The 25,719-nt window shown below is 47.2% G+C and overlaps 2 protein-coding genes across 11 annotated transcripts in view; one reads left to right on the top strand and one right to left on the bottom strand.

Annotated features, from left to right (window-relative positions):
* NRDE2 (NRDE-2, necessary for RNA interference, domain containing) overlaps window positions 1-13,126 on the top strand; it is a 50,579-nt gene extending 37,453 nt beyond the window's left edge. For 2 of the 10 annotated variants that reach the window (XR_014811263.1, XR_014811269.1), the window contains 6 exons: window positions 404-790; window positions 1,818-2,746; window positions 3,822-3,960; window positions 9,525-9,596; window positions 10,048-11,039; window positions 11,129-13,126. Coding sequence is in view for 1 of the 10 variants with exons in the window: in XM_021099603.2 (XP_020955262.2) it covers window positions 404-790; window positions 1,818-2,746; window positions 3,822-3,960; window positions 9,525-9,596; window positions 10,048-10,173 (1,653 nt within the window). In the remaining 9 variants the exon portion in view is untranslated. Of the gene's footprint in view, window positions 1-403; window positions 791-1,817; window positions 2,747-3,821; window positions 3,961-9,524; window positions 9,597-10,047 lie in introns of all 10 variants that reach the window. The other 8 variants (XR_014811265.1, XR_014811271.1, XR_014811266.1 and 5 more) reach the window with 5 other exon arrangements.
* PSMC1 (proteasome 26S subunit, ATPase 1) lies at window positions 11,714-25,172 on the bottom strand. Its single transcript, NM_001244151.1, is given in 11 exon segments — window positions 11,714-12,036; window positions 13,530-13,684; window positions 14,290-14,441; window positions 14,796-14,985; window positions 16,967-17,063; window positions 17,872-18,000; window positions 18,196-18,381; window positions 18,798-18,922; window positions 20,500-20,596; window positions 21,186-21,239; window positions 25,126-25,172. Coding segments are annotated over 11 exon segments (1,323 nt in total). The 5' UTR covers window positions 25,129-25,172; the 3' UTR covers window positions 11,714-11,901.
* Window positions 25,173-25,719: the final 547 nt, after the last annotated feature.

Here is a 25,719-nt window from a genome sequence, read left to right as displayed (position 1 = left end):
ATCTCCTACCTTAAAAATTAAAAAATTGCACAACCACAACCTACCACAGTAACTATAAAAGCAGTTATGTGTGTTCTCAGAAGTGAGTGTGATTCTAGATTTTCTTTGAATCCGTGAGGCTACTTTGGAAGTTTCCGCTTTGGTCCTCCCTCCTCCGGAGGATCCCCAGGAGGGGTGTGGGTGCTGCCGGCACTGCAGGACTCCCGGCACTTACCCTCCCACCTCAGCTCGCCTTTGGAGGCCTCTAGCTTTTTTGCATCTTGCAGAAGAAACCTACGTTCTGTCTGTTTAAAATGTAATTTGAATAATGTTAACTCGTTAGTACATCCGTATAAAAAGAACTGTGGGAAAACCTGAAGGTTTGTTTGTTGCATTATGTCACTTGACTTTGTCTTCATTGCAGGTGTTGTTTGATGATATTGGGCAGTCTCTGATCCGACTTTCCAGCCCGGATCTTCAGTTTCAGCTGATCTCGGCCTTTCTGCAGTTCTTGGGTGTGCCTTCTGGCTTTAGCCCTCCAGCCTCTTGCCTCTATCAGGCCATGGATGAAAACAGCATCTTCGATAATGGACTTTATGATGAAAGGCCCTTGACTTTCCTCAACCTTTCATTTTCTGGCATCAGCTGTGTCGGCCGCACGGACCAGTTAGGTTGCCGGCGCTGGACCAGGGGTCACCATCGAGAGGGCGAGGAGTTCATCCGCAACGTCTTCCACCTTGTGATGCCTTTGTTTTCAGGCACGGAGAGGTCTCAGCTCTGCTTCTCCTGGTTACGGTACGAGATCGCAAAGGTAACTCCGGCATCCTCCCCCCACCTCATTTCCTGCCGCTGTTTGTAGGTGGGATGGCCAGGTGCTGGTGTTCTTCAGGGCGCTGGGCCACAGCCGTCCTTCTTCAGGGTCCCAATAGGCCCTGGGGTTGTAGCTGTCCCTTATGAGGGGCCCCGGGAAGAGGAGAGCAAAGCCCAGCTCGTCAGTGGTCAGTGGCGGGGGAGCTGTTTGTTGCATTGATTCTTTATCACCAGATGTCCGTGATTATGTGAGCAGTTAGTGTCAAGAACAGAGCTTAAGCTTAAGCAGGGTTAGAGGATTTAGGGGCTTATTAAAATAGATAAAATAAGCTACTTACCCTGCTCTTTATAGCTATTATCTGCAAAATTCCTCTAGGGTTGACTCTTCTGCCCTCTGCTGGCCACCAGGTAGTATTGAATTTTAACACCCAAAGTTCTGACCCTTTAACTGCAGGTTGCACACACCAGGCTGTATTACTTAAATAGTGTCTGGTAGGAGTTCCCATCGTGGCTCAGTGGTTAACAAACCCGACTAGCATCCATGAGGACGCAGCTTCGATTCCTGGCCTTGCTCAGTGGGTTAAGGATCTGGCATTGCCATGAGCTGTGGTATATGTTGCAGATGCAGCTCAGATCTAGCATTGCTGTGGCTGCGGTGTAGGCCTGTGGCTATTGCTCCGATTCAGCCCCTAGCATGGGAACCTCCATATGCTGTGGGTGCAGCCCTAGAAAGATAAAAAAGACAAAAAAAAAAAAAAAAAAAAAGTAAAATCTCGTGGTCACCTTCGTTTGGAGACGAGCATTTGAAGTATGTAAGCCTTGTTTATAGAGGTTTTGGTTGGAAAGCTGGATATGTTCATTTGGGGGCACCTATGGCTTTGGTAAAATCCTGATTTGTTTCCCGGTTCAGAGAGTCTAAGCGTTTACCGAAACACATGACGAAGGAAGGCAGCCTAGACGCTGTAGGACAAAGGGATTGCTTTAACCCCACAGAGCACTTGGAGTCATTCTTGTCTTCTTACCTTTAGGTCATTTGGTGTCTGCACACTAAAAACAAGAAGAGATTAAAGTCACAAGGAAAGAACTGCAAAAAACTAGCCAAGAATCTCCTTAAGGAGCCAGACAACCGCAACAATTTTTGCCTCTGGAAGCAATATGCGCACCTGGAGTGGCTGCTCGGCAACACAGAAGATGCCAGAAAAGTTTTTGATACAGCACTCAGCATAGCAGGGAGCAGAGAACTGAAGGACCACGAGCTCTGTGAGCTGAGTCTCCTCTATGCTGAGCTGGAGGTGGAGCTGCTGCCTGACATGAGAGGGGCCGCTACAGCCCGAGCTGTCCACATACTGACCAGACTGACCGAGAACGGGCCCTACGGGCCTTACACGGGGCAGGTCTTGGCTGTTCACATTTTGAAAGCTCGGAAGGCTTATGAGCACGCGCTGCAGGACTGTTTGGGGGAGGGCTCTCTCTCCGATCCAGCTCCCCCTGATTCCTCCAACCGCCTGGTTAGCTTGGTTAAATGCTTTATGCTTTTCCAGTATTTGACCACTGGGATTGATGCTGCTGTGCGGATATATGAGCAGGTGTTTGCGAAACTCAAGGGCTCTGTGTCCGCCGAGGGCTGTGGCCTGGAGGGCAGCTCGAGCCCTCGGAGCCTGAGCGGTGTCCTCGAGGCTGCCGCCCTGATGCACACGAGCCTGCTCAGATTCCACATGAAAGTCAGCGTCTACCCTCTGGCTCCTCTGCGAGAGGCTCTCTCGGAGGCTCTAAAGTTGTATCCTGGCAACCAGGTTCTTTGGAGGTCATATGTACAGATTCAGAATAAGTCCCACAGTGCCAGTAAGACCAGAAGATTCTTCAACACAATGACCAGGTCTGCCAAACCCTTGGAGCCATGGTTGTTTGCAATTGAAGCTGAGAGAATGAGGAAAAGCCTGGTGGAAACCGTGCAGAGGTAATGATGGAGCGTTTTGTTCATGTGTCCACAAACCATTAAGCAATGCTTGCCGGTTGCCTGCTGCCTGCCAGGCCTCAGGAATGCAGAAACGAGTGTGGGCCAGGCCCTGGAACACCTGCTGTGGGTGGGCTCAAGGGCGTAGAATAACTCACTGAAAAAGTAATTAGAGACTTGCCAGCAGCAGCAGTTTTCGTTAGAAGCTTTTGTGGCTTTCTTCCTAGACTGCGCCTTTTGGGATCCTGAATGTAGCTTATGGTGCCTGAGTGGGGACTGCCAGGGCTTCAGGTGTCCGAGAAGCTGTAGAAAAGCATAGTGGCCAAGAACGTGGGCTCTGGAGTTGGAATCTGGGGTCAAATCCAGCTCCTCCACATACCAGCTGTGTGATCTGGCCAAGTCTCTCATGTCTGTGGAAGGTTCCTTTTCTGCAAAATGGGAATAATTTAGAGAACCTACCTCAGAGAGTTGCTGGCGGGGGGGGGGGGGGAAGTGCTGAGCGCAAAGTAACAAAGTACTAGCCTCTGCTGTCATGACTGATGGTAACAGTGGCATGTTTTAAGTGTCATCCTTTGATACAGTAGTTTATCTAAAGGCTAAATGATAGGCTTGGGAACATATTAGCTAAGGTATCGTGATTCCTTCCAGAATCTTTATGGTTATAAATTGACTGTTCAGAATTGCTTCTGGATAGTATTTCAGTTTACTTTTTTTTTTTTTTTAATTTCTTGCATGAGGTTTTATTTAGTCTGCTTTCAGTTGAAAGGTGTTTCCTTCCCATACAGTAAAATTTGCATTCTGCTGATGAGAAGGTCGGTTTTCCTTAGAAAACCGAGAAGCAAGGAGTTTGTGAGCCTTCTAGGCAGACTCAGCGTGGTGGAGGCACCACAGAACCATGGATGCAGGCTTCTTCCGGCCCTGGAAGAGCCACAGCGTACCCGTACCTGCCCCCAGCACCCTCAGATTGGGGGACAGCACCAGTCCAGTTGTCACTGGCGTTTGCTGTACTTGCGGATCTCTTCCTACTGCGGTGTAGGGATGAGAGCTGTCTCGGAGTGATGGTGCCTTTGTCTCGTAGGGTGGACGGGAGAGAGGTCCATGCCACCATTCCCGAGACCGGCCTGACACACCGGATCAGTGCCCTGTTTGAACAAGCATTGCGGAGTGACCACGGCAGCCAGTGCCCCTTATTGTGGAGGATGTATTTGAAGTTTTTGGTAAGTTTTTGTCTCTCTGTCCTCCTTCCTAAGTGCGATGTGTAGGTGGCCAGTAGCCATTGCACTGGGGACTGGGAGGCTTCCCCCTACACCTCGGCCTTGGCTCATCCTGGGGGGTCCTGGTGGAATGACATCAGGACTTGGAAGGGGTCGCATGTTGCCTCTTGCACCGGAGGCTTTGATAGAGTGACAGGAGGGTGCCGGGACCAGGTGGTGCAGCAGGACGTCGAGGGACTTTCTCTGAGTCGACTTTGTTGAGTCAACAGCTTGGAAATAGTCTAAGAGCTTTCATCTGAAAAAGACCTAAACTCGTTGCTGTTCTGCTCATAAGAATTTTCAGGTCTTGGAGTTATTGTTGTGGCTCAGTAGGTTAAGAACCTGACATAGTGTCCGTGAGGATGCAGGTTTGATCCCTGGCCCTGCTCAGTGGGCTAGGATCTGGTGTTGCCATGAGCTGTGGTATCGGCCGCAGATGAGGCTTGGATCCCGAATTGCTGCGGCTGTGGTGTAGGCCTACAGCTGCAGCTCTGATTCAGCCCCTAGCCTGGGAACTTCTGTATGTTGTGGGTGTGGCCCTAAAAAGAAAAAAATTTAGAAAAAATTTTTTTCAGCATTCCTGTTGTGGCCCAGCAGTTAACAAATCTGACTAGCATCCATGAGGACACAGGTTTGATCCCTGGCCTTGCTCAGCGGGTTAAGAATCCAGCGTTGCCATGAGCTGTGGTGTAGGTCACAGACGTGGCTCAGATCCTGCGTGGCTGTGGCTGTGGCATAGGCCAGCAGCTACAGCTCCACTTCAGTGCCTAGCCTGGGAAGCTCTGTATGCCATAGGTGTGGCCCTAAAAAGCAAAATTAAAAAAAAATTTTTTTAATTTTTTTTGAAGGTCTTAGACAAAAAAAAAAAAAAAAAGGTGGGGGGGAGTTCCCGTCGTGGCGCAGTGGTTGACGAATCCGACTAGGAGCCGTGAGGTTGCAGGTTTGATCCCTGCCTTTGCTCAGTGGGTTGATGATCCAGTGTTGCTGTGAGCTGTGGTGTAGGTCGCAGACGCGGCTCAGATCCCACGTTGTTGTGGCTCTGGTGTAGGCCAGTGGCTACAGCTCCAATTAGACCCCTAGCCTGGGAACCTCCCATATGCCGTGGGAGCGGCCCAAGAAAAGGCAAAAAGACAAAAAAAAAAAAAAAAAATTTTTTTTTTTTTTTGCAGGTCTTGATTCGGTTTTGTTGTTAAAAGATAGGATTGATCTAGCTCTATCTAGAATGTGGTTTTTAAAATAGATGTTTCCAAAGCAGCTTTGATTTTACTTAAAAATACTACAGCGATTGAATGTGGTAAGGTGCCATTTAGTTTTGTTAATGTGTTGTGCAGGCTGAAAGGTGGGCTTCACAGAGTCTGAATTGGCTTTGCCTTTGATTAAAGGCCTGATATTGGGCTCGGCCTCATTTGCTAATACATCTGCTGCCAAATTGCTTTTTTAGATACATGATCTCTTTTAGGCCACTTGAGTGTTAACTCCAGGCTATTAAATCCTATCCAAGTGACCTCCATTGAATACTGTGGTTTTCAGAAGCCAGGAGTGACCTTTCTTTACCTAATTAGTGTATATATGTCTCTGATTATTTCCATAGGATAAATTCTTAGAAGTTGATGAAAGCATTTGAACATTTCCAGTTGTCATATGACAGAATCAGGTGTAAAGACGTTCAGAGGGAGTGAGTTAGGGTTGGGAGAGGTTTCAGAACTCACCTGGCCTCCCTCTCCTGACCTCTGTAAGGACAGCAGCTCAGAGGCACACTCAGGACAAAAGGGCACAATCTCATGGGCAGAAGTCGGCATCAAGATGAGTTACCACCAGAGTTTCTGTATTTTTAACATTTATTCTTCAGACTCAAAAGCTCAGATTTTATGTTTTGACACCCTTGTATGAAATGGAAACCTTGAGAAGTTTAAAGGCCAGCGTGGTGTCTGTCCGTGGACCAGACACCTGTTGCTTGTTCACCAGAGGAGGCAGCTGGGGCAGCAGGAGAGCTGGGTTCCTGTGGAGCTCTGCTCCTGTCCTTAGGCCCCTCAGCCAGAGGGGTGCATCAGATGTTCCCTAAAAGTTCCAGTGCTGACACTCTGTGCATCTATCTAAGGAAATGAAAGAGCTTTAATTTACAAAGGAGAGCCTGCAGATTTGCCAGTTGATCTTCTCCAGTCTTTTGTAGGTAGAGACAGACACACAGGGTGTGAGGTCCAGACTTGCAGTATTTTTACTGAGTGTCTGCCATGAGCCAAGTTTGGTTGGACTGTAGATAGAAAATTCTTATTCACTCAGAAATTCCTTAAGGGCCCCAGGCTTTTTTTCTGTCTTTTTGGAAAGATGAGCATTGGACCAGGAATTAATTAGAGCAGTGACTTCCCCTAGCAGCTCTCTGGGAGGCATCTGGATGGGCTTCTAACGCTTTGATAAACACAGTGAAAAAATCGAATTAGGGCCAGAATGTGAGGTGCAGGCCGAGAGTGCCAGGAGAGAGCGGGGGCCGTGGGGCCACTGGCAAAGGGTGGGGCTCCGTGGAGGAGGGCACTGGTTTGTTGGGTTGTATGTGGGTGCCTTCTAGGTACACAGGCACATGCATGGTTCATACACGCGAGCTCATTTGCTTGCTTGCTTGCCTTTTCCCCCTGCAAAAAATGATGGAAGGAGTTAAAACTTACTGTTGGCCATGGAGAATATGGGAGAGAAAAGGAATTGGACAAACAGCAGTTGACTTTCAAATACACTGTCCTGCATATGCATGGACACTTTCAGCTATACCTTTTTTGTTGTTGTTTTGACTAAAATTGCAGTTATTTTCAAGATTCTTAGAGTTCTTTAATTTAGTCATCTACCCACACAATAAATAAGGAAATAAATGTAAGTATATAAACCAGTTAGTTGATTTCCTGGGCCTAATAAAAGAAGTTTTCACGAAGAGAAAGGGAACAGTGGCATTTCCGAATTGGTCATCTTTAGATTTGATTTTACCCTCTAGCATAATTTCTTCTTCTACTTATTTTTTTTAATTTTTCTTTTTTTTTTTTTTTTTGGTTCATTGCTGCGCCTGCAGCATGTGGAAGTTCCCAGGCTAGGGGTCAAATCAGAGCTACAGCTGCCGATCTGCGCCACAGCGACTTAGGATCCAAGCCACGTCTGTGACCCACACCACAGCTCACGGCAACACTGGATCCTTAACCCCCTGATCAAGGCCAGGGATCAGACTCATCCTCACGGATCCTGGTCGGTTTGTTAACTGCTGAGCCACGAGGGGAACTCCCATTTCTTCTTCCACTTTGTTGAGAGATGGCAGAAGCTAGAATATATTGAAAGGCCACCATTTACTAGAGCTGGTGAGGGCAGAAGAACCCACTTCACTTACCTTTCTAGTAAATAAATAAGCCTCCAGTCATAGGGTTGCGTAGCAGTTTTGCCATATTACTTAAAAAAACCTGTATAAATTAACAGTTGTTCAGATTTGTTTGTACTCAGGGAAGAAAAAAGAATCAAATTTTGCAAAAGCCCAAGGACCTTCAGCCTTCTCATTTCTTAGAGATGTTACTTCCCCCATATGGAGGCACCTTGTGAAGGGACAGCAGTGCCAAAGACAGCCATGACTCAGCACCACACAGCTCCCTGAAGGGAGTGCTTGGAGCCTTGTTCTGGTACAGAAGGTGGGCAGTCAGTGCCCACCTGCTGCTGTTACCTCCCCCACCCCCCACTCCACCTCTGCCCCCATCCTGCCCCATCCGGGCCCTGGGAGAAGATGACCGACCAGTGAGGCCCTGGCAGAGGGTCCGGGCGGCAGGGCTTTCCGGGGTGCGCCTCATCGGTGAGGACCTCCTTGGCCTGTGAGACCTAGTTCCTGAGGAAGGGCGGCCCTGAGCGAGGCTTCCTGGGGCCCGTGCCTGCGGCCACGCTGCCCTCAGTTCTCTGCCGGCGCCCCAGGAAGGCAGGCTTACCGCGGATGGGCAGCATTGGCGTCTCCACCTGTTACAGTTCAGCCTGACAGGAGCTTAGGGAAGTCGGGGTTGGTCGGGGTGAGGAAAGAGGGCACGGAGGGCCGCGTCCTGGACCTTTCTTCCCCTTTGCACCTCTGCTCTGCTGCGGGGAAATCCCTGCAGGTGCACACGGGGTACATGCAGCCCCTAGCTGCTCGCAGCCCGTGCCTTAGAGAGGACTCCTGAATGCAGACTCCTTCACCCCAGGCTCTCGCCTGGCCCTTAACTGTTCTTAGCCCGTTAAGCAGAGGCTAAGAACAGTTAACCTGTGGCCGGTTGGTGAAGGAAATCGCGGCATTCTCACTTGAGGCCAGCCAGCTCGTGCGCCTGGATTCGCCGGCTTCCAGGGCATCTGAGTCTCACAAATAAACAGAGTGGCCGAGGAAGTACAGTCATGCGAGTTCTCTTCCTTCCGTAACAGCCGTGAGTGTCGTTACTGTCGTAGCCGAGGACTCTGAAGTGTTTGGGCGTGTGAAGGAAGGACAGCTCGCACTGAGGTCCAGCCTCAGAACCTCAGGACGGCCGAGGCTCGTGCTGGGCAGGGGGGCAGGGCTCCCCCGGGCACTCGGAGAGGTGGGGAGGGCCTGCGCCTCCTCTGCGGTTTTCCCAGATGTGGGTGCAGCCCCCTGTCATAGTCTCAGAGACTCTGGGATTAACCTGAAAGGTCTGAAAAGGAAGTGAGGCCGTCCTTGGTAGATGGCGGTCTTGAGCTGCGGATGGACGTCTCTAGATGCCATTTCTTGGGGTTGGGCCACAAGCCCTCACCGGTCCATCCACGCCGGGCACAGGCTGCCCGGTGGGCAGAACCAGTGTCCACTGGAAAGCGCTCCTGGGGGACGAGGAGTCTGGGGGAGGCAGGTGGGTGGAAAGCCCAGGAACAGCCTTCAGCTCCATAAGCTTAGCCTGCATCAGGAGCTGCCTGAGAGGGTTGTGCCGCCACGGAGGAGCTGCCAAGCGACAGTCCCTTCCTAGGACCTGGGAAAGATCTGGGGGTGGGGGTGGGCACACGCTGCTCCCGTTCCCACAGCAGGCATGGAAAGAGCACCTGTCTGTGAGTTGAGACTAAGGATTTTTATACTTTAGTATTAAAAACATGCTGAATATCTGTGTGCTCTCAGACTGAAATTCCCAACTGGAAATGTGCTTTTGACAAGTTTACTGATGCAGTAATCCTAGTTATCTCATTGCTCTAAAGTAGCTTTCGGAAGATGGCAGGTGTTAAAGCAGGTACCTTCTGTGTAGAGTCATCACCCTCGTCTCACACCCGAGGCCTTGTTCTAGGCACTCTTGGTAACATAAGGCATGACCAAGGGTGCCTCGTAGAGGAGGAGATGAAGCCGAGTCAGAAATGCTAAGATTGACTCGACCTGCAGGAACAGAGTGGCCCCTGGGGGTGACCTGTGGGGCATGGACCCATGTCACCTGGTAGGCACTGTGGCAGTGCCTGGCCAACCACGGGCTGGCTGCCTACAGCTGAGGAGCCTCTCGTGGATCAGCAAGGGGTCTCTGTTTAAATTCATTTTTGTATTTTTTTCCCCTTTGCCTCAGGTTTCCTTAGGAAATAAAGAAAGAAGCAAAGGTGTGTTCTACAAAGCCCTTCAGAATTGCCCTTGGGCAAAGGTAAGTTCCAGAGACCCTGGTCTCTTCAGATTCCCAAGAACCTTCCAGCCAAGCTCATCCAGTGTCATGGGGACAGGGCACCTCCCAGGCCTTTTCATAGTTGAGGTATGCCCCTTGGAGCCCAAGGGTCCTTTGTTTCCTTTCCCTGCACTGGAGTTGGCATGGGGTGTTGCCAGGGCCAGCTGGTTCCCAGCATTTGCCCAGAGCTCAGCCAAGATGCTGCAAGCATTGGACTGAGTTCCCCCTTTGCCCTGCAGGGCCCAAGTCAGGAGATGTTTAGAAATCAGATTGATGGTGACTGCAGTGGCTGCCCCCCAATTCTGAGAACCAGTGAAGGCCTCTGAGTTCCTCAGCTTCCCTCTGCTCTTGAGCGCAGAGTCCTCCCTGGGGAGGGGAGTGTGGGCAGTGCAGGGGCGGCAGCGAGCTGACGGGCCTCTCCTTCCCGTCCCAGGTGTTGTACATGGACGCCGTGGAGCACTTCCCTGATGAGATGCAGGAGATCCTGGACCTGATGACGGAGAAGGAGCTCCGGGTGCGCCTGCCCCTGGAGGAACTGGAGCTTCTGCTTGAGGACTAGAACCTGGGGAGTGGGGAGCGAGCCGAGGCCTCAGCGCCCGCCTGCCAAGGAATCAGAAGCTTCCGGATGAACCAGAAGCATGTTGAGACCTCCACCTGTGAAGCTTCTTGGTATTTTGTGTCTGGGCTGTCAGCTTCTTATCTCTGGCACATTTTTTGCATGTGCAAATGACACAGAGGCTACTGTCTTACATATTATATATGTGAATATGTGTACATATGTACACAGACAAGAGTCGTGCCAAGTGACAACTGAATGCGTTGTGGTTGCCGTGCAAAGTTCCCTTTGGTCCACTTTTAGCATCAGCCCACCAGGGTGAGTGTACCTCTCGGCTGGCATCCTTGGGGGTCCTGCCAAGCCTTCCGGGTCTGGTAGTGGAGGTGAGTGAATCCTGGTCACTCAGTGCTGGGACCTCCTCCTCCAGGCTGCCCTTTTCTTCAGATCAGAGCAGGGGGGGGGGGCATTTAAAACTTGTGTGTTCTCACCTGTATCAGATGTGTCCAGAGGCCTCATTCTTCCCTAAGCTTTACTCGGTGACACCCCGACTGTGGACCCAGCAGCCTGCATCATTTTCGAATTGCAGAGTCTCAGGCTCCACCCCAGCCCTGCTGAGTCAGCATCTGTGCTCTTCAAGGACCCCGTTAGGGGCCCTGGGTGCGCGCTGCAGCGTGGACAGCACTGTGAGCACTGGCCACCAGCGTCGCCAAGTGGAGACTGGAGGCAGCTCCTCCCTCCCTCCGCACTCCGCCCTGCCTGTGAGATGTGCAGAGCCCGGCCTAGACAGGAAGCCGGGACCGGCCACGTGCTCCTGATCGCTGTGGGCTGAGTAACACCTGACTGAGAGGAATTCCTTTATCTTAGACCCTGTGAGTGGACACTTTCTTTGGCTCCCCCCCCCCTTTAAATCATGCTCTCTACAACTGCTGAAAGCTTATTGCTTTGGCACCTTCCCCAGGCAAGCCGGTGTTGGGGAATGGCATTTTGACTGGCAATGGATGGACGCTGGTTGCGAAAAAGAAGGGGAGAGCAGCACCCAAGGAAGTTGGCCAGCCCAGGGGAGGTTTTCCTCGATCAGCCCCACGTATGGGCTTTGAAACAACCACTCAGGAAGGAAAGAGGAGGCAGAGGAAGGGAAGCCCTGGCTGGACGCTCTTGGGAGGGATGAGCGTCTGAGCCCAGGAACAAGGGGTATGAGGGCTGGTATCTCCTCAGCCCTGCCCTTTTGGTATCTTGGAGGAACCCTCAGCTGCTTGGCAACACCCATACCTCTTCCACCCCCCCACCCCACCCCCCGTGTGAGAACCCACATGCCCCGCAGGCCTTCCAAAGGGAAGGCTGGATTTCCTTCTGAAGCCCACGGCCATGTGAACTCAGCCTTCAGTCCTTAAACAACACAACCTGCCAGCGATCAGGTTATGACTGTCTTTCCCATTAGCTGCTGCTGAACAAGTAACTTCCGCCAGCTCTGGGAGTGGGATGTGCGGGCAGCAGGCATGGCAGTCTGCAGTCCTTGCGGTCACCAGAAGCAGGATGCAGCGACTGAGAAAGAGCACATTTTATTGGGAAGAGAGCACATGACCAATGTGAAGGCAGCCTGCCGGGCACAAGGTACACGAGACGTTTGCTAGTAAAGACAACTGGGAATGGACTCCGGGCTGGCAGCTTCCCCCCCTCCCCCTCTGGGGCCCAGGACGCTCCCACCATTTCCTGGAAGGCAGCTGTGGTCCACTACAGATAGAGCCCCTCAGGGGTGCCTTCTTGTTTTTTATAAAGAACATTTTCTTTAGATTTTTTGAAGTCTTCATTTGTTACTTTCATCCTACGTTCTCTCAAGGCCATCAGACCAGCTTCTGTACAGATTGCCTGCAAGAAAGAATAGTATGTTCAGAAAGTGAAATATTTTTCTAACAATTTGGAGATCTATTTTTTTTTTTTTTTTTTTTTTTAAGGGCCGCAACTGCGGCATTCCCAAACTAGGGAGCTGTAACTGCCAGTCTACACCACAGCCACAGCAATGCAGGATCTGAGTCACGTTTGCGACCTATACCACGGCTCACGGCAACGCTGGATCCTTAACCCACTGGGACACAACAGGAACTCCTTGGAGAGCTATCTTGAAATAAGGTATAGATACCCAGAATAGACAAAAATTTCTCAAACTGCTTGGGAAAGATTAGATTTTTTAAAATGTTTTAAGCATTCTGATTATTTTCTCAAAGGACCTGAGGTGGCTTAAACTGGGAGTAATTCACTAAGGAAGAGAGGACTGGCCACTATGTAAATGTACACCGCAGGGCCTCCAAGGTCCATAAGTTCTCACAGCTCTGCTCTCACTAAAGGGTGTAATAATATTCCTAAGAAATAGACAAAATTATATCCAGAAACTTACAGAGGCCACATAGAGTGTATATTCATTTCACTTACCTGCAGTCCTTAAGAGAGCATGTGTTCTGATTAAATATTTACAAGTTTCAGTATAGTATATACTCTTACTATTTTCTCAATGATTACATACCAAAAGTAAAACAAGAACCCAAGCAACATGAAGTGATTAAAAATACAATTCTGGCAGAGTTCCCATTGTGGCAAAGTGGATTAAAAATCTAACTGCAGTGGCTCAGGTCGCTGTGGAGATGTGGGTTCCATCCCTGGCCCAGCACAGTCGATTAAAGGATCCAGCATTGCTGTATCTGTGTCTCAGATTCAGTCCCCAGCCCAAGAACTTCCATGTGCAGTGAGCTGCCATTAAAAACCAAAGCAAAACCCACAGCCCTGGCGGTGAGGTTCCTATTTGGTTGTGACCTTTAGGATATTTATCTCAAGTTGTTCAGAAAAGACAGCAAATAGGTAAAATGGTAACACCTGGTAAACGAAGGTGCTGAGTGTATGGGTGTTTACTACTGTAACTTTCCTGAAGGCTTGAAATTTTTCTAAATAAAAAGTTGATGCAGAAGTTGCCCATTGTGGTGCAATGGAAACAAACCCGACTGGTATCCATGAGGACATGGGTTCAATCCCTGGCTTTGTTCAGTGGGTTGGGGATCCCGCGTGGCTGTGGCCAGCAGCTGTAGCTCCAATTTGACCCCCAGCCTGGGAACTTCCATACACCGCAGGTGGAGCCCTAAAAAGCAAAAAAAAAAAAGGTGCAGAATGTTAAAAAGATTTTATTCAACTAGTCTAGTTCTGTAGATGCCAATGATGCCCGCACAGGTACCAACTGTGGCTTAGAAGGCAGGCCATGCCCAGATTCAGTGCTGCCAGGCTTTCCTTGAAGTTCTGGTCATTTGGGAAAAGATGTCCAAACTCATACCCACACGTGAGGAATCTGAGAGGTACACTCCAGGCCAGGGGCTCACCTTGATGTCGGCACCGGAGAGGTCATCTTTGGCCATGATCAAGTCGTCCAGGGTGACATCGTCGGCCAGTGTCATCCTGCTCGTGTGGATCTGAAAGATGCGCTTCTTCGTCTTCTCGTCGGGCAGGGGAAACTCGATCTTCCTGTCGATGCGGCCTGTGGGTAGAAAAGGGTTTCAGTGTTGCCCTGGGCTCTGCCCCTGCGCAGGCGGAGGCCTCCATCCCCACACACGTGTGGTTCCAGTCACACAGTGTTCTGTGGGAGGCCCAAATCTTAAGCCAACACTCACCTTGTAAATATGGTAAACATCAACATTTGAATTCATTCCATTAAAAAAAAACACACACACAAAAAAATCCCTCTGCTCTGGTACCTTCAGAAGGACATGAAAGGAGCGATTCCTAAAATGGCATAGTTAGTGGAAAAGGACAGGTCTTCCACATTAAAAACATCACGAAAGAGTAAGCAAGTTAGCTACTGCTTCTGCTGGTACCAACTAAACTAACTAATAGACCTCAGCTATCATAAACTGTTTCTTAAAAAAATTCTCAAGGCTAAACAGGACCAAGCTACCCAGACTACATCACATTCTTACTTAACTATTATCTCAGGGGACATAGTTTTGGTAAGTTATTCTGTTTCAAGGTGGTATCTGCCTTTATATGCACCATTTATATTCCCTTCCCTCAAAGTGCTCTTAAAAAATACAAATAACATAGAAGCACATTCATTCTCCCCAATGAAACAAAAACAAACGTGACCTGGTCTGATAAGTGCTGGGTCCAAAGTCTCTATTCGGTTTGTGGCCATGATGACTTTCACGTCTCCCCTTGAATCAAATCCATCCAACTGGTTCAGCAGTTCCAACATTGTTCGCTGAATTTCTCTCTCACCCCCAGAATTTGAGTCGTACCTTTGGAAAAGAACAGAAGCAGAAGTGAAGATGCAACTGATCGGTTAAAGAGGAATTAAACCATTCGGCTTTGTCTCCCTGTACGTCGCAGCCTCCCAAAGCCCAGGCTGCACTTTCTTTGTAGCAGTTTCAAGCCTGAAATATCATTTATTCAATCTCCACATCTGAGCCCCTTAAGGGCAGGGACTCATCCTCACGGCTGCGTCTCCAGAGTATGGAGGGTGCCTCGCGTCCGCGAGCAGTACTGTAGGGACTGGCAGACGACACACAGGCTGCACACCGAGCGTCATCCTCAGACAAGGACTACCTGGTCTTGACCTCTAAACGATGGAAGGGCGGGAAGGGAAAGTCTACCTTTTCGTCCCAATAGCATCGATTTCATCAATAAACACGATGGACGGTGCATGTTCTTCAGCAACTCGGAACAGTTCCCGAACGAGTTTGGGCCCGTCACCGAGGTACTTCTGAATAAGCTCAGAGCCGACGACTCTCAAGAAAGTGGCCGAGGTTTGGTTTGCTACTGCTTTGGCTAGTAAGGTTTTACCTATTTTAGATTGAAAAAGAAAAACTCAAATGCTAAAACTCTTCACTACCACCTTAAAAAGATATCACGAGTGGGTGGATCCCTGTAGGAAAAGCATTATATTCTCCAAGCAGATAAAAGGACATTTAGAAAAACCTAAAAAACACACTGATTATTTGTAAGTTATCTTCCTAAATTTATCATAATTCAGAAAATACTTTTTACTGGGTTATACAAAGTTGCGTATCATATTAACTTGCCCATGCAACCAAGGTTAGAGAACCAAACTCAACTCCCACCAAACTTCAGTGATAAAAAAGGTCTGGGCACCCTCGGTTTGACCTGCAGTGCTCTGGGGCCACTGGGAGATTTGCTGCGTTTGCTCAGGGCTCAGCCAGCAAGCAAGGGCCAGCTCCTGATGAAGCCCACAGCAGCTACTGCAGGAGGCTCAAGAGCCTTTCCTACCTGGTGTGCCCTAACGGGAAGGCCTGCACTGATCTCAGGGAAGACCTGACATTTCCAACCCTGCTCTGTTCCCTGACAGTCTTTAGAGTCAAGAACAAGTCAGCACCCAGCTTGACTTTAGAGCTGGAAGGTCCTGGCCCCTTTGATGGCAATGATGGAGGCCAAGAGCTGGGAAGTCACCTCCAGAGAGGCAGCTGGAAGCAGAGCTGGTAGAGGACCAACCTTAGGCCTGCAGGGGGAGGAGGCTGGCTGGTGAGGGACACGGAAGTGAGGAGGAGGACCGGGAGCTAAGCTTTGCAACAAGATGGGGCAATGATGTCCTTTCAGTCAGGGGGCCAGAGTGACGGGTTGAAATGCTCACCAGAAGGCTGGACTACTTACTCCCTGAGCGCACCAGTTAAGGATGGCAGGCAGAAGGCAAAAGGGATGTTCTGAGTGGGCGGGATCTTACAGTCCAGAAACAAACAAGTTTAGGTGAGAGGGTCCCTGAACCAGCCTCTTCCCCCTCCAGACTGTGGGCCTGGCCTTCACCCAAGGCCTTGGCAGTACATGTGCCTCAAAGAAGGCATGGCTGCGGGTCACGAGGCCAGTGTTCCTTCTCCAGCCCTGGTACCAGTTCAACTGCCAGAGCTACTGGAGACTTCTGATGGTCTCTAGCTTCTCTGAAACATAGTTCCCTGTACCTCAGCGTACAGGGTCTCCCAGTCCCTCCAGCACAGGCAACCCTCAGCACAAGGTCCTCTTGGGAACATGGCACTCAATCAAATGACGTCTTCCTTTGCAATTTTCAGCGCTATGAACCGCTAAGCCCTGGCCTATGCAACTTACTAAGGTCAGCTTATTGTGTAATGAACCAAATATGGATATGCATTTTATCTTTATCCACTTATCCAATATTATATTCATTAGCAATGGACCAGGAGAATGAAACTAATCTGAACAGCACGGGATAACTTTTAAATCTCCACCATAGCTTGAATGCTTGGCCACATTCCAGGTGAATAAATAGAATCTTCAGGGATGGGTGTAAGCATCAATATTTTTTTTAAGTTCTCAAGGTGATTCCAATGTAGAGCCAAGTTAAGCATTCTGCTTTATTTTTATCTTACAATCTATTTTCAATAGACTCACATTACTCTTGAAAATACTTGAAAGTATTATGTTTTAAAACATATCAATAGCATGTGAATATGAGAGAAGTGCTGGGGAACTGGAAATGCATTCATATTGAGCAGGCATTTGGGGAGGAGGGGCTGCCCACTGGTGTTCATTTTCTGTTGTAATCCTTACTACCGTTTTTAACACAGTAACTGTGAAGTTTACAACTTCCAAGAGCAATTTCTTAGTGCATCTACTATGTAAATACACTTTTATGTAATAGGTATGTTTCCAGAGGAGCTGCTTATTCAAAAATGTCTGTAATGTTGCTTAGAGCCTCGGCATCCTGCCTCGACAGTAAGTAATGATAACTAGCTAGTGCTGCTGCTCAAGAGGTGGGCCGAGTGCCTGCAGAGTGACCAACGCAGAGCACACCTACCTGTGCCGGGTGGGCCGTAGAGAATGACCCCCTTCGGGGGCTTTATACCCATCTCTTCATAATACTCAGGATGAGTGAGAGGAAGCTCCACAGACTCCTACAGAAAACACACTTGGTAAAAACGAAAGGCTTTCTTATTGAAATTTTCTGACTCATTAGCTGGCATCATGAGTATCTCTCACTTTTGACGAAAATAAGCTAAGATTTCAGTTATTCCTGTTAGAGACAATGTCTGACGTTTACCACCAGCAAGAACGTACTGAAGAAGACCTTGGCCTGCCTGAGCTCCCAGCTCCCATCCCCTCTCCCTAGCAGAACACAATTTCCCTTTCATTTTCCAGTAAAAGTCAGCCTTGAGCAACATTTAAGCCTTTCCTGAGCAAAATCCACCCTGTTCAATTGAACTACAGGCAAGAGTTGACAGGATTTTCTGTTGCTATGACCGAGGGACATGATGGCCATTTCCCAGTTGGCTGAGAGGTCAGCAGTGCAGAGCTGTGACCACTCCGAATGACGTCCCTGCAGATGAAGGAAGCTGCAGAGGGCTGGGATTGTGTTCATGACCCCACCACGGTGGAACTGAGTGCCACACCCCACCCCCAGACATCGCTGGAGGTTTCTGGATCGCCACAGCTGAAGTCAACGCAATTGCCAACATACTCACACAGACGATTGTTAAACACTACATACAAAGTGTTTTAAGCCACAGCTGCTGCAAGAATTAGCATCTACTTATTCTACTGCTTAAATCGGTATAAACAACACAAAACACTACAACTGACAAGCTTGGAATCAGTCACCAGTGTGATCAATACAGACAAACATGCAAAACAACTCCAAGCACCCTAAATGAGACAGCAGTAAGAAACCAAGATCTAAAACCCAGAGCGGGTTCCCAGACATACCTTGATCTCCTGGATCTGGTTGTCCAGCCCCCCAATATCAGCATAGGTCTCCTGGGGGGCCTTCTCCACCTTCATCACTGTGACCAAGGGATCTGTGTCATCCATGAGCACCCCTATCACGGCATGCACCTAGCAGGAAAGACGGCTTTAACACAGGAACGTGCGGGCCACGCAGCCCCTTTACAGACACATAGTGCCAATCACGGACTTTGCTCTTCCCCTGGGGGTGCTCTGCCCGTCTACTTCCACAGGACAGGGGACAGACCTAGGAGGAAGGGAGAAAGCATGCCGATGGGCTTTCTTTTTCTCAGACTGTCAGCTTACCTTATGGTTGAGCAGGACAGAGCAGCCCGGTTCCAGCAGATCCTTGTCTACAAATGAAAGGATGCTGACGTAGTGTTCCGAGCCCACAGACGTGGACACGATGGCATGATTGTCATCAATGATCTCCTCCAAGGTTCCCACTGACATTGGGGTCCCCCTCAGATCATCCACCTTCGATCTCTCCTCCTATGTAAGAGTATGCAGAGAAGCAAAAGCAGGTCAGACCGAAAAGCCCATGATGCCGACAGTTCACTAGATTTACAAAAATAGTTTGGTGCTTTTAAAAGGCAGCTAAGGAGCTCCCGTTGTGGCACAATGGGATCAGCATTATCTTCAGACTGCTGGGTCATGGGTTCGATCCCCAGTCCGGCACAGTGGGTTAAGGATCTGGTGTTGCCTCAGCTATGGCTTAGGTCTAGACAGTGGCTTGGCCTGGGAGCTTCATATGCTGCAAGTGGCCAAAAGAAAAAAGGCAGCTAAATAATGATTCATTAAAGCCAGCATGGTTCAATTACTTGAATTTCATTTATTCATTGACAGTTTTAAGTTTTAAATAGAATTCAGTTTGTAAAAATCAAAGTAATAGTAATTTCTCAATTTACCTCTTGCTTTTCTTCTAAAGGCTTCATTTGTTCTTGATTTCTAATGAATTCTTCTTCCATGAGAAGATAGTCTTTAATTCTCTCTAACTTCAGTAATTTTAACCGGCACTGAGTGTGAGGTGTCACTGTAATTAATAAATAAAGTTTTATTATACTTGGAGCTTGACATTTGCAATTAATTCAGTTCATCATTAAGACAAAAAAAAAAAAAAAAAGATTTCAAGTAAGCTCATTTTAGTTGGACTCTGAAAAATTCAGAGTTTGGTGACCCTAAGTAAGCAGGTACCTAAATGCAAAGGGGAAAGGGATTTTGGCAAATATGTAAAAATAGGGATGAGGTCTGTGACCAGATAATACAAATGACATGTTGTCTATAAAGTGAAAAAAAACTCACTGACCAAAAAGATAGTTTGCTTGGGTTTATGATTCCCCACAAGTGCTAATAAAATAGCTGCACATGCTATTCAGTGAGTATAGGTTGTTGCACCTTGCTGGAACACACGCATCCATTTACAGGAAGATTGTAAAGAGTTAGTGATATTCACATATGTGCAAGCTTTTTTTCCACACTTGTATGGTATTTCTTTTGTCTTGAAGTCTCATGCTACATAGGAACTTTAACATTTACACAGACAAATTTGTCAAACTTTTGTGGCTTCTGGGTTTATTTGCTTCTTCAAGAGGTCTCTCCTCCCTTAAGGTTAAATATATTCCTGAATTTTCCTTTATTTACTTATTTGCATATATATATGTATATATATATCAAATCTATCCAGCAAAAAGCAAGAGGTACAATTTCATTTTCTCTCAATAATAAAAGATACCAGCCATTTATATTAAATAACTCATCCTCTTACCACAAAAATGGAAATGGCACCTTTACATTGTGTTAATTATCGGTAACTTGACTCTGTTTTTGACCTCGGTATGCTCTTCTGGTGATCTGATGATCTATTCTTTTATCAGTACCACACTGATTCACTATGGTAGGTTAATGGCACATTTTTATTGGTTATTATTAATCAAGCAATATTTAAACAAATAGTTAACTGCATCTAAGCTAGAAGAGACTTGCTTAGATGGTAGATGAAGGTGGTAGAGGTATTTAAGCTGAAGCCTGAAGGGATGAGAAGCAGGCAGCCATGGGAAGGACTAGGGAAAGAACATTTTTAGGCAAAGGGAAGCAAAGGCCCTGATGCAGAGAAGATTCAAAGAACACGAGGCAAAGCAGTATGAATGATAAGCAAGGGGAGTGCCAGCGGCTGAGGATGGACAGGTGGCTGGGTCAGGTCACCTAGTTTGAGTTTTATTCTATGTGTAGTAGGAAGCCACTGGAAAATATTATGTGCAGGCATTGTATGATGTGCATTCCAATACAGGGGCATTCCATTTCTTCATGAAAGAAGCGGGTTTCTAAGTTAATCAAACTCACCGTAAGTTTTTAAATCTAAAGCTGTACTCTAATGTATTAGAGGAACTGTTTATTTAAAGGAAGTTAATAGAGTGTCTTAAAGTGAGACACAGTCGTGTACTGTGTGTATACTGTTAAAACCAAAATATAGCTTTTAATCCAAGCTAGTGGAATGCCACAAAGTCACAGACCTAGCACCTCAACCATCCATTTCCTGTCTCCACATTCAGACCCCTAAACTACACACACAGGGACAAGTCACCTAGGAATTGGAACCATGGCATTCATTACCCAGGGGCAGTTTGCTGGCAGCATCTGGTCCCTTTGTTTTCTTCTTCTTCTTCCCCACTCTAGTTGGTACAGGGGGTTCGTATTTCTTTTTCTTATCCTTGAGTTTATAGAACAGCAGGGGGGGAAAAAATCACACAGAAATCATATTAAAATACAAACTTATTTCTGTAGGACCATAATCTATTTCCAGGTGATATTCCTTATCTTTTAGGATGCTATTTAAAACTGTCCTTAAAAAAACAAAAAATATGTTTTTACATTCCTGCAGTTTTAATATGTGAATGTAACTGATCTTTTTATAATACACATTGATAGATTATTCAATAGGGAACAGAGGTCAGAATTCAAAGTTATATGCCAAAAGTCTGACTTGAAATAATTTAACACAATTCTTTGCGTAAGGATATTAAACACTAAAATCAAAACAAAATTACAGGTAATTTATTTTAATATTCTGTAATGTTATTTTACATGTTTAAAAATCATTAATTCACAAAAGCCTACTTGATGGTCAACAATCTTCTGTAAAACATGAAAAGGGTATTGTATCTGTAGGCCAGGGTGGTTAAATAAATTCAGATCATTTACTTTGCATTTTGAAATTCATGAATCTCCAAAGAACTTCTCAGCTGAGATCTGACATTTTCCATAACTTACACCACAGACATATCTTCTTATTTATTTACCTTGTCATCCTTCTTGCCACCTCCAGGGCCATGACCACCACTCTGACTTTGACCCTAAAAAAAAAAAAAAAAAAAAATTAAAGGAGGTATAAATTCAGAATATGATCACCCTTATTTTCCTGTGATTCTAATACACCAACATTTCTCCCTCTTCTAAACATTTCTGAACTCAATATATACCTTGCAATCAAAATGTATATTAAGTGTGGCAGTTTCTTCTCCCTGAAAAGCTATTAGCAGATCAATGGTGCACCCTGCAATAGAGTGCATCTTAAATCAAGGACAACTCTATTAAGAAATAGATATAACTGGAGTTTCCATCGTGGCTCAGTGGAAACAAATCTGACTAGCATCCATGAGGACACAGGTTTGATCCCTGGCCTTGCTCAGTGGGTTAAGGATCCCGTGTGGCTGTGGCGTAGGCTAACAGCTATAGCTCTGATTCCACTCCTAGCCTGGGAATCTCCATGTGCCGCAGGTGGAGCCCTAAAACGACACACACAAAAAAAGATATAACTAATATGTCATAATGAGGCTAAGATTCTAAGATGACATCTTCTTAAGGGGAAGGTACAGAACTTGACGCTAATATAAAGCTACCTGAGGCCACCAAGAGTATATTTCATGAAATTCAGCCATGAAAGCTAAACCATTTTACTGTTCAACAATCATTTATTATTTATTTACTCCTTAAAAGATTTGATTTACTCCTCAAGATCCAGTCCTTTCAATGGCAGCTTAACTACCTCCCATCCCTGAAGCCTGGAGTGCTTGGGCAGGTTTTTCTTCGTAATCTGAAAAGCTGAATCACCTTAAGCTATCAAGAGTTTACTGTATTAAGAAGCTCGATGTGATTTCTGATATTAAAACAGTCCCTTCAGTTACAAGACAATGTTTTACACAGAGCAATGTCTCAGAAATGATGGCATTTAAAATTTTTTTTTTTTTTTAACAGCTACACTTGAGGCATATGGAAATTCCTGAGCCAGGGATTGAATCCAAGCCACAGCTGTGGCAACTCTGTATCCTTTAACCCACTGTTCTGGGCTGGGATTGAAACTGCACCTCTACAGTGACCTGAGCCACTGCAACTGGATTCTTAACCCACTGCACCACAGTGGGAAGTCCAGAAATGATGGCATCTTAAACAGTAATAGTAAACTTACTTGATTACAGAGGCCCTTTCAGTCCCCTCAAATCACTCCCTGTAGGCAGCTCTAAATCAATACACCGTCAGCCTCATTATGCAGACAAAACAACCCTATCATGGCTACCTTAAAGAATTAAAGTCAAATATATTTCCCCGCATGCAGAATTCTTAAAACGTTGTGCTTTATTTTGAAGAAGGTAATTAAGAGCGCTGAGAAATTTTGGGAAATAAAATTAGTTTTACTGCAATAAGCTGTCCTAAGAGTAGGCCTTTAACAATTATTTATACCCCTAGGAAAACGTGCTGTTGGCTGGAGCAACTAGTATTTGTGGTGTACTTACTATGTGCCTAAGTCTCTACTAGACATTTTCCTTCACTATCACATTAATTCCAGACAATTCTTCAAGGTAGGGTTCATTATTCCTACCTTCTAGATGAGGAACCTCAACAAGCCGAAGAACACGAGCTATGGAGTTAGATCCAGGTATCAATTCTGACTCCATTACTAACTAAGAGGCTCTGTGACCTCAGGTTAGTCAGGTCACCTCCCTGGGTCTTAGTGTCCTTAACTGGAAAGTGGGGATAATATTACCTTCTATCTGTGGTAATATTATCTGTTGCTGCAAATTAGGTAGCGCGCATACAACACTTCACATTTGTGTGATTCACAGTACCTACTAACCAATATAATATGGTTGGTGAATAAGAGATGTTAGGGTCAGGACTTCGGTTAGAAAAACTGGCTCTGAAACAAATCCATTCTGCTTCGGTTCTTCGCTCTCCTCTATCCCCATCTAGGTCATTATATCTTATCTGGGCTCTGGTCTCCCAACAGATTTTCAGGTCTAGTTTCTTCCCTCACCAGTCCAGCTACCACCTTCTAAAACAAAGAGCCAATCCTATAAATCTCAAGAACCTTCAATTGCTCCCTAGCATTTACAGTGTAATGTCCAAACTCTTAAGCTTGGTATGCCTGGCTCTGGTCAAACTGGCTACAACTAACCTTTCCCAGGTTCATCTATCTTTCCTATGATCCCCCAAGTCTGGCCCCACCAGAGGATGTCTTCCTGAGCGGGTCCCAAAATTCTTTATGTCTAGGGCATTGTACATGTTTCTCAGCCTCAAATAATAACAAGCAGGCACTATATGCAGTGCGCTAAACAGACTGTTTTATCCTTACAGACGCTATGAAGTCAATACTATCATTACCCCTTGTTTACAGATAAGGAAACTAAGGCTCAGAGAGGTTAAGTGACTTGCCTACTGTTACAAAGCTGATCAGAGAGGTAGCCAGGAATCACACCCAAGCCCACCAGACACCAATACCTGTGTTTTTCTTTCTTCTTTTTTTCCCCCCCAGTCTTTTTAGGGCCACACTTGCAGCTTATGTAAGTTCCCAGGCTAGGGGTTGAATCGGAGCTGTAGCTACCGGCCACAGCCACACTCGATCCAAGCCACATCTGTGACCTATACCACAGTTCACAGCAACACCGCATCCTCAACCCACCAAGTGAGGCCAGGGATAGAACCCGCGTCCTCCTAGATAAAGTGGGGTTTTCTACTGCTGAGCCACGACGGGAACTCCAATATCTGTGCTTTTCTACTGCATGGATATTCAGTACATCACAGCAAAGACCTACAGGGTTTGTGTTCTAGGATGGCTTCCTACTCAAAGTTTCCTCCATGGTAAACTGAGGACAATAATAACAATTACCTTAAGGGACTGTTGAGAAGAATAATGAGCAAATGCTGGAAAAGTACCTGCCACGTAATTATCATACTTAGAATATTGTTACCTCCCCAAATCCTTCTAAGACCTACAAGACTATGTGGTCAGGACTTCTTACTGTTGACCATACAGGCTAAACATATTCCCATCTCAGTCAGGCCCTTTGCACTCGCTGTTCCTTCTGCCTGGATCAGTTCCCCTCAGATATCTGCATAGGCTACTCCCTCATTTTATTTAGATCTCCGCTCAAATCTCACATCCTCACTGGGACTCGCTGATACCCCATGGAAAACAGCCAGCTCTCCCCATTCTACCCCTTCTACATAACAGCCACAAGCAACGACCGCCCATCTGGCTCTATCCCGCCCCCACATCCTATCACACATTTATTCCTCTATTTTTTGTCTGCCTTCTCTAGAATGCAAGCTCCATGAGGCAGAGACTGGGTCAGTTATGCTCATTCCCTGTATCACCAGCATCAATTCGTGAACTAACAAAAATGCTAGCTGTTTTTATTATTACTAATGCACTAAGGGGCCTTTCCCGCCGAGCTCCACCTGTTAGAAAAGCGTCGTAAGGCCTCCCTCAAATGCCCCCACTCCGGGTTTCTCCCACGACTGCGCTCCCACTCTTCAGCTGACGCGAATCCCTCCTTCGCTCTAGTCGCACATCCCTCCACCCGGGCGGCTCCGAGAGCACTGGCCCCAATCACTTCAAGAGGCTCCCGCTGACACTACCCGTACTAGTCAGCAGAGCCCCAGCCCGTGGAGGGGCAAAGCCGCGGGACCCGACCCGACCCTCTCCGCCGCCCCTGTGGGCCGTCTGGCGGACACTCCGGGCGGAACCCCGGCCCCAGGACCCCGGGGAAAGGCCCGCTCGTTGGCCCCGGCCCGTGGTGGACCTGAACACTGCCTCCAGGAGCCTCAGCCCCCGCGGAGGCCGGACCGGCGGGCAGGGGAACGGGCTAACCGAGTGCCTCCACCAGCCGCCTAGTTCTCTCGCCTCGAGTCGCCCTGATCCTGTCACACCGCCACCACCAGTCGAAACCCTTAGTCACTCACCATCTTGCTTTGGCCGCTCGAGCCGCTGCTGCCGGAAGTGCACTGCCGGGGCGGGCCGTCAGGAGCGGAAGTTGAGAGGGACGCTACGGAAGCCCGATAGGAACCAAATCCCTTACGGACGAAGTCACACACTAAGGGCTAGTGCGGGCGGGTGGGGCAGTGATGTACTAACTTGTGAGATGTGAGCCTTATGAATATTTAACTTGAAAAAGCTTTAAAATCGCAGTTATTAGGTTGTTGTTAACAACCTAAGACAATGACCTCAACTGTCAAGAAACTAAGACAATTGTGAAAATCTTTAAAATATGGCAAAAATCAAACTGAGAAAAACTTTACTGCTTCAAGAACTGGAATGGCATTTGAAACCGCGAAGCTGACATACACTTTTGCACCAACATTTAAGTTCTAATTTGGTCTCTGGAATTAAGCTGCTCGTCTGAGAGTACTTCTTGGTCTCAGGAATCATCTGTGTGTCTATTTTCTGATGAATTCTAACTTGCGATGGTGCTAAATCTTGTCTCAAAAGTCCTTATCTTGCGCCCAGTTTGTAAAGTTCATTGTTTGTTACGTCCATCAAGACATCAGAAAGATGGC

This window comes from Sus scrofa, chromosome 7 (genome assembly GCF_054392235.1).
Source record: "Sus scrofa isolate SSC_HxYL_T2T_F1_AM1 chromosome 7, Sscrofa_HxYL_maternal_Yorkshire_Landrace_v2.0, whole genome shotgun sequence".
Classification (NCBI taxonomy): Eukaryota; Metazoa; Chordata; class Mammalia; order Artiodactyla; family Suidae; genus Sus; species Sus scrofa.
Note: the sequence above shows the minus strand (reverse complement) of the source record. Positions and strands in the feature narration are given on the sequence as shown.